An 11,472-nucleotide genomic window follows, 5' to 3' on the forward strand; every position below is an offset into this window, starting at 1 on the left:
GGCGACGAGATGAGATAAACAAATGGGTGATGACGCGTCTTGTTTGGTGTCTTTGTGTGTTTGTCGATTTTTTTCACTCATCAATGAGGCCGCGTTGGGGAAGGCAGCGCGAGTGCAGTTGTGCTTGTTTCGTGCCATCCCGCCAGCCCCGCACTGCCTCCCACGCGGAGGGGTTTGACGGCTGCGGAGCCCGCAACGACCGCCACCTCGTCGGCCGACAGCGAGTGCCCGGTCCTCATCGGTGCGTGTGTGTGTTATTGTGCGAGCGTGGGATGAATCGCACCTTCGGTGGTGGGGATGTTGGGCGCGTTAAACGAAGGTGCCATCGCCCATTGTGGCACTTTCTTTCTTTGTAGGAATAGGAGGGGCAAGGCCTCAGCCAGGCGCATATTTGTTTCCCTCTTTTTTTTTTTCCTTGTTTGCTTTTTGTTTCACCCCCACCTCCTTTTTTTTTTTGGCGCCTCTTTTTTTACACTTCAGTTTTTCGTTTGCCTTGTGGCGCTCGGCGGCTTCACGAATTACATGCCGACCATTTCGCCTGCGCGTAATTGCACTTTGTGTGTGTGTGTGTGCTTCTGTACGTCTGTGCTTTCATGAGTACAATTAGTTCAAGTTGTCCTACCCACGCTATTGTTCAACCCTTCTCTTTTGCTTTGTTTTTTTTTTGCGCTCTTTTGCGTTGGTGGCCGCAGAGCAGAGGGCCGACGAAATGGTGCAGAAAGGAGTGCAGAAGAAGAACAGCTGAAGGCGGTATGGGGGAGAAGATATAAGATGCACACGCACACATGATGATAGAGTGCGTGCGTGGGTAAATGTGTGCGTGCCTGTGTGTGTGCACGGCTTGGAAGCAGCATTGGTTTGAATTGTTGTTTTCAGCAGTGGAGGGCAGGTGGGTTGAGGCGCGTGTTTGCGTGGGTGACGATGCTGTCAGCAAAAAAGCTAATGTGTTTTTGTTTCTTGCGTGCGTTTTTGTTTGTATGCGAACGGGCAGGGGAGCAGCTGTGGTTGCTTCCTCTCTTTGTGAGGATGTAGATTGTTTGTCTCTCGCCTGTACACATACACACACAAACATACGCACTTATCTCTTCATTATTTTTTTTTTCGTTCTGGCCCTTGCAGGAAAATCACGCTGCGCGTACTCAGGTCTTGTGGTCACAAAAAGAGACACGGTGCTGCATCTGTTTCTGTCAGAGAGAGAGAGAGAGAGAGAGAGGGTGTGTTGCACCGAAACAGCCTCCGGGTGCGAGTGTGCGTGGCTGAAAAGAACAAACAAGCATAGTGAAAGGGCGAAGGAGCAGCAAAGGTAAAACATACAATTTTGTGTGGGTAGGCGAGCTGACAGACGGGCAGACGCCTGCACACAGTTCTCTACCCTTCGCATATATATATATTTCATCTCTGGTGTCCTGCTTCTTCGTGTGTGTAGTGCGTGTCCCGCAATTCCGTGCGTGAAGCTTGCAGGAGACATGACGAGGTTTGCGGCGCCGCCCCCTGCTTCGAAGAAGCGCTCTCGCAAGAGCCAGCAAGACAAGGCGGCGTCAGGCCAGAAAAAGACGCCGGCTGCGACCGTGACGGGCGAGGTACTGGACGATGAAAGCCTATTTGCTGCGTGCAAGGCTCCGAGCGAGGGGGTGCAGGCGTCGTTGCCGCTGGCGGTAGGGCCTGCCGTGAACCGCAACGACGTTGTGGCCGACGAAAAACGCCACGCACTGCCCTCCGGTGTGGAAGCCTCAGCAAAGGCAAGTAAGGGCCCTAAGGGCGGCAAAAGGGAGAAGGTCAAAACTACAAAGGGTAACGATACAGGTAAGGCGAGTATGTTGTCTGGCACGCCGCCAACAACGGGGAGGGAGAAGCTGCGGCCAAAGGCATCCAATACGAAACCCACCAAGGCTAGGCTTAGCGAATCCAGTGAGGCGACTGTAGTAGCAGAACCGGAGGAGTTTGGCCTCCGCAGCAACGAGAATAGGAACAACGTTGAGTCCTCGTCACATCCACAGGCATCAGAGACAAAAAGTAGATCTTCTGTGATGCAGATTGTGGAACATGATATCTCTGAGCTACTGATGGATGGGATGTGCCATGTAAAAGGAGCTTCAAAAGTAACGCCTTTGCGTGTTTTGCTCGCCTCTGGTGACAACTCGGGGAACATTACTGGTCGTAGTGATGAACAGAGGAATAGCAACAAAGTTTCGAGTGACACCTGCCGCGTTACTGAGAACTCTTTTTCTATGAAGGAGGAGGAAACACCGGAGAAGCCACTCTCCATGCGATATTCAGTTATGCCTCCCCTGACCGTTCCGAGAAATGGAAGAAAGAAGCAGACGGAGGAGAAGGGCACGGTGTCAAAATATTTCTCTACCTCTACATCACGTGCATCGTCCGCACCGTCTGTAAGCTTGAGCTGTGAAGTTTCATCGACTGCCAATTCAGATGGAAAGGCGTCTGTCAGGCGAAGTGCACATTCATCCCTTGAAGAAGCTTTAGGTGGTTTGTTGCCAAACAACTTTTTGTACCCGACCCGACAACTTCTCACTCGAAGTTTGGCATCGGCGGCTGAGAAGGAACGTACCGCGACAATTGTTTTTGACCTTGACGAAACGCTGTGTAACAACCGTCAACATGGTCCGGCGATACTTCGCCCTGGCGCTGTTGAGATGCTGAGGCACCTTAGGTCCTTATACCCGCATCCGGTACTACACGCGGGTGAACCACTGATGGAATCCACCGGTACTAAGTCTTCCACCCAGGGAGTGGTGAGTGGAAAATGCGGCGGTGCTGGGAGTGGCTGTTTGTCGGCAACAGAAACCCCTCCAGAGGACGGTGTTATGTTGCGACTGGAGATAATAATCTGGACAGCAAGTGTAGAAGTGGTTGCTCGGCCTGTTATCGCCCGCCTGGACCCTGACGGCACCATTCTCGACGATGTCATCTACCGTGATGTGCGCTGGTACCGTGATGGAGGGTATACGAAGGACCTACGCCGTATCGGGCGTCATCTCGAGCGTAACATTATTGTGGAGAATGCGCCTTCATGTGTTTGTATGAATCGACGCAATGCCATTCTTGTGAATGACTTTGTCAACAATCCAGCCGACCGGCAACTCGTCATTGTCCGCGCCATACTGCAAGAATGGCTTGATAATGTTAACACACTGCTCGTGCATTGGAAGTTGCGCCAGACTGAACAGAAGCGACACCGTATGGTACAAGATGGCGGGGAGAGTCCTGAGCCTGATCAGCCTTTAGTTACACCTCTTACACAGGCCGGCTCAGCGCAAAGCTCCGCTTCGAGAAGCAAAGCAGAGGTTTCTCTTTCAACATCCACCCATGGCGGGGAGGTTGTATTACAGGAGCTGGAGCAGAAGGCCTCCGCGATTCATTTCCTCACGAATCACCCACTCATTTCACCGGGAACGCGCTATGTGAAGCCGTCTGCCTGGAAAAAGGCTGCGAGGTATCTCAATGGCAGCGGAGCTGCCACCGCAGTGACAAAGTCTTTGACGGCAGCAGCAGCCGCATCCCCGAGAGGAAGTGCTGGGGGACGAAGTTGGCAGGAACAGTCACCTACCACCCTGACTCGTCCAGTGGTTATTGCAAAACCGCGCGGGCACCGCTTGTTTGTCGATATGGCGCGTGGGCCTCGTGAATCACGCCAGTGACACGGTACAAGAGCAAGCCGTTCCCTCGTGAACCCTCGCAACGTTTTTCAGGCAAATGGGCTTGGGGTTGTCAAACCCAAAGAAAATGCCAAGCGGCAAAAAGAAAACGGAGCAAAGAACCCATAACAGAAAAATGGACTTTTGTGGCTCCCAATAAGGCTTGCTAGGCAAGGCTTTCAAATGATGGGACCCCATAAGAAAAAAACAAAACAAAAAAAAAACGTTTGTTCTTCTCTTTTTTTTTTTGTTGTTGTTCTTCTGCTATTGCTTTTTGTTTTCCTTCCCATTAGGCAAACCGAGAGAATGGATAGGACGCGCAACCAAAACAAACAAGAAATATAGTGAGAAATGAACACTCCGTCATTCTGAGCAGAACGTGTGCTGAGTAATTCTTTCATTTGATTCCCTAGACAGGCGTCTTTGTGAGTTCTTCTATACACATGCTTATTATAAAGACTGTAATCACCGGCAATCTGGCCTCTGCTATGTATGTATGTATGTGTGTGTGTTTGTGTGTGGACGTTTTATCACTTCTTACGGCCGTTATTCCCAATTTTTTTTCACTTGCTTTAATTTAGCGACCGCCGTGTTTTTTTTTTATTAGTTGTTCTTCCTTTGCGGGTCTCCGGGATCGGCCGACGTGTGAGGGCCCATGAGAGGGGTTTTGTGATGAATTACGGGGGGTGGAAAAGGCGCGCGGGGTGGAACGAGGGCGTTGCTCTCCCTGATTGGGCGTTTACAAGTGTTCTTTGTGGTTTTTATGGCTCTCCCCGCTGAGCGAAATGTGTGATGATGTCACCTTCTTGCATTACTCATTCCGTTTTTTTTTTATTGCTTATATTTGCTTTGCTGCTTGCTGTGTCTCTTTTTCCCCACAGTCTCTTTTGCGTGAGTCAACTCCGTATTGCTGCTTGAATTCACCACCACCACCACCAACGCCCTTTTCCCCTTTTTTCTGTGCATATAAATTGCGTTTTTTTTTTGCTTTTCTGCCTCTTTCATTCTTATCGTCCCCGTCAGACTTGCTCATTATAATTTTGTTACGCTGGAGGCAATGTGTATGTTTTCAACGGGCGGTTTTTTTTTCTTTCCCGTGTCCCCGCCCTTGTTGCTGCGATTCCTTTTTTCTTGCTTTTCTGATCTCTCTCTCTCCCTCCTCCCCCCCCCCCCAACTTGCAATGGAGATCTTGTGTGTGTGTGTGTCTTTCTTTAGTTTCATCTGTGTGCGTGCGTGTGTGTCTGTGTGTCGGCGTCTGAGCCCTCAGCAGCATTGCGCTGCGGCTGCCTTCATGGATGTTTTTTTTTTGCTCTTGTTTTTCTCTTTTCCTTTTCGTATTCGAGTAGAGTCAGGTGTCATGCAGCATGGGCGTCGACGGTTCCACTCCGTGGCCTCGGCCCCGCACTTCGTGACGCCGAGAAGGGCGTCGCCGCTGTTATGGGCGCGAAGAGGGGCGGCGTCTTCTCCGTCAGGGATGAGGCAGTCGCACGTGACCCCCTTCTTCGCCGCGTTGTTTCCCACCTGCTTCACGGGGGACGAGGTGGTCGACGACGCCGCTTCCCGTCGGGAGTCCTTCGTGCAGCGCGCCTTGTGTGCAAAGCGGGGGCCGGCTGCTTGTGGCGCAAGCGTTGCAGGGGGCAAGTGGCCCGTCACCACTGCCGCCGCTCCCCCTGCTTCCCTCTCTTTGCGGCCATGGCACTTGATTGCGAACTTGAAGCATGCCGTGCTCTTTGCCTGCAACGACGAGGAGAAGTCCCAGCGTGGCCCGGCGGGTGGATCTGCAAAAGACTACGTCGGCAGCCGTGAAGGCGATGGGGATGAAGCCACATGCCTGCAGAAGGGCGTCCGCGAGGACGAGGAGGTGAACTGTGGGACTGGAAAAAGACATGTGACACCTTCCGAGATTGTTCGGCTCGTGCGTCACTCCCTTCGCATGGTTCGGCAGCAAAGCACGCGAGCCACGGCGGATGCGGTGATGGCGACAGGAGAGAAAGCGCTGCAGGGCACACCACAGTTACAGGAGATGGAGGACAAGTTGCAATACGAAAGGGAGGTGTTGCGAAGTGGTCTACAAAAAATACCGAAAGAGGCGTTGATGTCATATGTGCTTGACGGCGGTGAGGCGATGGGCGGGGTGTTGGAGCCCGCATTGGAGCCTTTGCGTCCTGTCTTGAACCAAACAATGCGATGCTCCGCGTACGCGTTTCATCTTACCTTTGAAACGCTGCTACGTCAGGGGCAGGAGTACATGGCGGTGGAACTTTTTCGTCGCTGGTGGCGCCATAATCCACACTTGTTTCCGGTTGAGCTGGGGCCAAACCTTGAGGAGGATATATCCTCAATGCTTGCTGACGTCAGGGCACAGGGTGACGTCAGCACTTTGCAGTGGAAGAAGATCTCCAGGCTTCTGGCGCAAATTCCCTACAAGAAATACATGGTCGCATCTCCGTTGTTCACGCGGGTGATGAAGGTGGCGTTATGTCTCGGCATCCCTGCCCTGGAAGACGAATTCGTTTTAAAGGAACTCATTTACAAGGGAGTGTATATGACTTGTTGTGCCTCCCGCACTTGTAACCTGGACGACACTGGCCGCAAAGCGGAGCCCTCGGCTTGCCGTACCGATCTGCATTTCCATGCGTTTCAGGAAAAATACGAGGATTGGCTTGTGCTCATTGGGGCAATAGCTGCAGCGGCGGTGTTAGAACGCCATGCAGAGGCCTTTTTGCGGGAAAAAGGAGGAGGGGCAACGTACGATCGCCTTGTACGCTCCGTCTCTGACGAATACACAACATTCATGCAGAGGGCGTCCTGTCCGCAACTAATGCATTCTTCTTGGGCCAGCCTCACAGAGAGGTCGAAGCAGGGCGGGGAGACACTAAAGTCATCGGCGGCGCCAGGCTGGACCAAGCTGCTCTTTACAACTGTGCTTCGTTGCTATGAAGAGGCAGGTGTATTTCACGCCTCACCGGTTCGTCGTCCTGGAAATACGGCGGCACTTTGGCGCCAACTTCATTTTAAACTGATTCAGCACTTTCCACATGTTTTTCACGCCGGAAACACCGTCACAACTTTACTTTCTTTTGCGGCACTCGAAGAGGCGGCAGTTTCTTCGCTAGGAACGCGTCGCTTGAGCTTTTGTGGGAAGGAGGAGGCATTGTGTTGTTGGCGTCTTGAGTGTTTGTCGGAGCGTGAGGCGGAAAACGCTGGGAGCAGCACCGTTAATGGGTTCACGCGGCCTCAATCGATAAGCGACATTCCTCTTGCTTCCAGACGTTTGCGGGCTCGCGTTGTCACCGCCCACAGCACTCGCTTCAAGAGTGTCGCGAGCGAAGCCTCCACGGACAGTAACCCCTGTAAAGATGCAGGGTTGCATACCCAGCAGCAGCAGCAGCAGCAGCTTCACTGGAAGGACCGAGAGCTATTTGGCCAGGCGTTAAGCCTTTCTGCCTCCCAGCCCAGCATTCCTGTCTTCGTGACCCCGGAAGAAGTGAAAAGCTACGCAGCAGACGCCATGGATGAGATCGAGGCCGCCCGACTGAGCATTATTGAGATCTTCCGTGAACATACGTCGTTGCCCATGTTGCGCCCCGCATCTCCTCTTGAGGAGTTAGACCTACAAGAACGTCGAAGTTGCGGTGACATTCTTGCGGAAGCCTCACAACCGTCCATGTTCCTGTTTTTGCGTCTTGTGTCGCTCCTGTCATCCTTCGGCGAGCCCCCGTTGTCTGTCACTGAAGCAGGAGAGATCGCGGACGAAAACCGGTCCTTTTCCCTGGTGACATGCATAGAAGAGGATATTCTTCCTTACTGTCATCCAAGCGTGGTCGCCTTCTTGCGTCGGTGCTGCGCCACATATCTCTCGCGCAGTGGGGTGCGAGGGATTCAGGCGCTCGTGGGTGGACATCAGACGTTGCTGGATCAACTCACAGAGGAGGCCGCCGTAGAACGTCTTCTTGTTGGTGTGCTTTGGGGCGGCGACAATGACACGGCGACGACGCGCTTAGCAAACCATTACTCATTTGGGAGCGGTTCTTTGGCGTGGCAGGTCATTGCCCAGCATCGTCCGGTTATTTTTCGCACGGGCGGTCGTTCGCTGTTGGAAATGGTTCTGTCCCATTTGGCGACGCTTTCTCTCACCATTCCAGACGAATACAGGCGCATTGTTTGCGTCTCGTCGTACATGCACCGTGCCGTTGCGTGCTCGATGGATGTTGCAAGTAAATCGCTCTCAGCCCTGCAGAACGAGTTGGAGTGGAATCCGGCCTCGGCAAGGCACATTTACATCTCCCTCTTGGAATTGCTTGCATGGGCGATAGACAGCAAGGCGAAGAAGGCGGCGGCGGCGGCGGCGGCAGTGAACGGCATAACGCGAGAAGGGCGTACAGCTGGGGCTGGAGATGAGGCGACTTTTGAGGATGAAAGCGGGACAAATCTACCAGCCCTCTTCGACACGGCGCGCCACTGGGGCGTGGTTCAACGTTGCTTTCGTGCGCAGGCGTCGGATCGCAGAGTGTTTCCTCCCTCCCTTTTGGAGCGCGTTTGCCTTATTCTTGTGCATAGCTGCCCGGATGTGGAGTTGGTGGTGACGTGTTTGCTGGCTTTGTGTCAGCAATCACGTGGAGGACCCCCGTCTGACGGAGATTCCCTGTCGTTTGTTACTCCGCGGCTACTTACGAGTCTCTGCTGCTTGTTAGTAATGAATGGGGTGAACGGGGCCTCTGTTCGTAAGTGGCGAGAGAAGAACGGCGCCCCTCCCTCTTGGGTTTCTCCTTTGTGTGGCGACGGTGGCGGCTGCGGTGTCGACGCCAGCGCCCTTAACGTGTGGCATCTGGCGTGCCTTGAGCGCCTGATGCCATCAGCGGCCCAACCTCCGAACGCGGACAGGGCGGGGCCTGATGGATGCACTGCAGGCTTCCATTGCGATGCTGACAATCCCGCCGTTGGAGTCAAGGAGGCAGCGCATTTGCTGGGCAGCATTGTCCTTGACGTGTTGTGCAGTGACGCCCACTGGCGATCGCTGCGGACCGCCAACTACTACGTGTTTCTTTTTGCTTCGGCGGCGGAGTCGTTGCCGAGGAAAGCTGAGGATGCGGCTGGCAAGCACGGCAACCAATCCTCCTTTCCATTAGGAGTCGTATTTCCATCACGGCAGATGTCTTCTTCCCGACCGACCGGAGTTCGTCAGCGCGTGACGAACCTCAAAGATGCACTTCGCGAAATGGGAGCGGAGGGGCGACTGCAGCTTCGCAGTTCCTTGTCACCAGTGACAAAGGGCGGGAAGGGAGTGCTGGAAACGTATCTTTTGACAGATGATGATGATGGCGCCGATGCTGGGGGAGAGGAAGATGCGGCACGCTTTTTCTCCCGTTCCGGGGCTGGTGGGGTTGGGGTCACAGCACCGCACCCGTCCCAGTGACCCCGCGTGAATGCTACAGGCCGGTGAAGATTGCCGTTGGGGTGTGTACATGTGCGTATTTGCCGCGTTGACGGGTTTTCTGTTTGGGTGGAGTTTATGAGTTGTCACCCCCATCCTCCTTCGTCTCACTCGCACACGTCGTCTTCGCGTGCATCCACCTGCCGCTCTCACAATACCTCTCTACTTTTGCTTCTGGCGTATTTGTATGCACTTCTCCAATGACTACTGTATAATTCTTCTCTTTTTTGAAAAAATATTATTATTCTTGCGGCTAATGCGTCACTCCTTTTCCTTGCTGCTGTTGTTGCCTTCTTTTTTTTTCGTTCTTTTTTTTTCTCGCTCTCACTGTGTGTGTGTGTGTGTGTGATTCGTGTTGGTCGGGCCGAAAGGGAGGAGGGGGCGAGGAAAGGCATGCAGACCAGCCGCCGATGCTTTTTGCAATGGGGACATGCAGTCGCGGCAGGCACCGCTGTGCCGCCACGACGACGAAGACAGTTTGTCATGAAGGAGGGGCAGAAGCCACGCCCGGGCGGCAGTGACAGGCCACCTTTCCAGCAGCAATCAAGCCATGGCTCCGCCGCGTCGTTTCGTCCCCCGGGCGGCCTCACACATGAGCTTTCGCAGCGCGAGCAGCACCGACTACAGCAGGAGCAGGAGGAGGCGGACATGTGTCGCCGTGGTGTGCCCGGGGAGTGGCTTTCGCCAGTGCCAAGGCGTTATGGCCTGTATGACGGCATCGACGAACACGGCTACGAGGCGGCACGGGTGTCCAAGGAGGACCGGCGGAAAATGCTGCAGGCGGCGCTAGAGCGAGACGCTGCATCTGTGGTGGAATTTACCGACGGCGGCGAGGAGGATGTTGACTTGGGGGGAATGTCTGCAGGCGAGTATCACGGACAAACGGGGTCGATGACAATTCCACGAGATTCCGCTCTCTATAACGCTGTATTAGCCCGAGAGGAGCTTGATTCGCGGAAGCGAAACAACTCCTGGACGCTGGCACGACGGCGGCAGCATCAAGGCGGGGGGCGAGAGGTCGTGGGGAAGGCAAATGACACCTTGACAACTCAGAAGGATGGAGCTGGAGTTATTGACGACAAACGAAGGCAGCGTAAGCAGGACGAGGGCTCCTACACCAGCGTGTTTGATGAAAACCTGCTGGAGCCCAACTATGAGAGCATCGGTCAGCCCCGTTCGACCTACGGCATGCGAAAGATGTTCGTGGCTGGCCTTACCAGCTATCAAGGTGTTATCACACGCGAGGATGAGGCGTGTATTTCCGACGAGTTATTGCATTTGCTTCAAGACGCCCGCGCTGCATACATCGCCGAGGAATCGCGTTATTGCGTCAACCTCTATGAGAAGGAGTTGGGGATACCCGGAAAGGACACCCTGGCTTTTGCGATAAGCCGTGCCCCGTCCTTGCAGCGGGTGCTGGGGCAATTCTTCCACCTTGGCCTTATCCCCAGCATACCCAACATTTGCCAGGTTAGTGAGATGATTGGAAATTTTTCCGGGTACCCAATTCACAAAAAGCCGGCGGCAATTGGCCCGTATGTGGGCATATTAAATCTTGTTTCCACAACAGTCATGCATCTGCAGCACTTGGACAGCCCTTGGTTTCCTCGACTCTACATGAGCCCGCGAAGTCTTGCCGTAGTGGAGCAGCCCTGCCTTGGGGAGTACAAGATGGGGTATAAGTGGACTCATCAACCGTTCCACACCTTTGAGTACGGCACACGCGTCTCGAAGGACTACCGTATTGAAGTGATGTTCGCCACTGTGGAGGCGGCGCAGATGCGGTACCTGAACGATGCAGTTGGACTGACTGAGTACGCGGAGAAGCAGCAAAAGGAGGAGGGGGCTGCGGAAAACCGGGCATTGTTGTCATCATCATCATTAATATCGCCATCATCGGGCACAGTGAGTGGAGCGGCAGAGGCATTCTGCGGATCAGCTGACAAGTGGATTGAGCGACTGAACCACCAGCTTCACGCCTCTGAGGGAGGCGCGGGGACGGTCAGTAAGGGCGCCGCCATCGATGGAAAGACCCTTCGGGAACAGCTCTTGGCCACGGGCTCTATCGGCGCGAAGGCGCGAACACTTGCGACGTCTGCGGAAGTTGCAGCCAGCACGGACGACTCAAAACGGCAGGGAAAAGAGAACGCAAGCCCCACGCAGCGTCGTATGGCGGCGCTGAAGGCGCGTTACGAGTTTGCCAAGCGGCTAAAGGAGTCCAAGCCGCAGGTGGTTTCTGGAGGTTTGCATCTGATGGAGGGGCACGCGCCACGGAAGCGTGATTCCTCCTGACGCACCTTACTCTCGTTGCAGTTCTTGGACACCGGCTGCGTCACTGTCTCTTCGACCTCGGTGCTGGACGAAAACTCCCCCCCCAAAAA

The 11,472-nt window shown here is 54.2% G+C and overlaps 3 protein-coding genes across 3 annotated transcripts, besides 10 other annotated features; all 3 read left to right on the forward strand.

Annotated features, from left to right (window-relative positions):
* Positions 1–556: 556 nt before the first annotated feature.
* Positions 557–588: a microsatellite.
* Positions 589–796: 208 nt separating this feature from the next.
* Positions 797–836: a microsatellite.
* A 353-nt stretch (positions 837–1,189) lies between these two features.
* Positions 1,190–1,213: a microsatellite.
* A 253-nt stretch (positions 1,214–1,466) lies between these two features.
* Positions 1,467–3,659, forward strand: Tco025E_05092 (uncharacterized protein; the record flags this gene model as incomplete). Its single annotated transcript, XM_029371995.1, has 1 exon — positions 1,467–3,659. One exon carries the CDS (start codon positions 1,467–1,469, stop codon positions 3,657–3,659), a length of 2,193 nt encoding a protein of 730 aa, XP_029227892.1.
* A 195-nt stretch (positions 3,660–3,854) lies between these two features.
* Positions 3,855–3,880: a microsatellite.
* A 2-nt stretch (positions 3,881–3,882) lies between these two features.
* Positions 3,883–3,942: a microsatellite.
* A 201-nt stretch (positions 3,943–4,143) lies between these two features.
* Positions 4,144–4,176: a microsatellite.
* Positions 4,177–4,577: 401 nt separating this feature from the next.
* Positions 4,578–4,594: a microsatellite.
* A 253-nt stretch (positions 4,595–4,847) lies between these two features.
* Positions 4,848–4,906: a microsatellite.
* Positions 4,907–4,955: 49 nt separating this feature from the next.
* Positions 4,956–4,997: a microsatellite.
* Positions 4,998–5,014: 17 nt separating this feature from the next.
* Positions 5,015–9,073, forward strand: Tco025E_05093 (uncharacterized protein; the record flags this gene model as incomplete). The annotated part of the gene is made up of 1 exon (XM_029371996.1): positions 5,015–9,073. The coding sequence occupies one exon, from the start codon at positions 5,015–5,017 to the stop codon at positions 9,071–9,073; it is 4,059 nt and encodes a 1,352-aa protein (XP_029227893.1).
* Positions 9,074–9,419: 346 nt separating this feature from the next.
* Positions 9,420–9,439: a microsatellite.
* A 45-nt stretch (positions 9,440–9,484) lies between these two features.
* Positions 9,485–11,383, forward strand: Tco025E_05094 (uncharacterized protein; the record flags this gene model as incomplete). The annotated part of the gene is made up of 1 exon (XM_029371997.1): positions 9,485–11,383. The coding sequence occupies one exon, from the start codon at positions 9,485–9,487 to the stop codon at positions 11,381–11,383; it is 1,899 nt and encodes a 632-aa protein (XP_029227894.1).
* Between the last annotated feature and the right edge of the window lie 89 nt (positions 11,384–11,472).

The sequence above is a fragment of the Trypanosoma conorhini genome (assembly GCF_003719485.1).
Source record: "Trypanosoma conorhini strain 025E chromosome Unknown Tco_14.4_contig_00284, whole genome shotgun sequence".
Classification (NCBI taxonomy): domain Eukaryota; phylum Euglenozoa; class Kinetoplastea; order Trypanosomatida; family Trypanosomatidae; genus Trypanosoma; species Trypanosoma conorhini.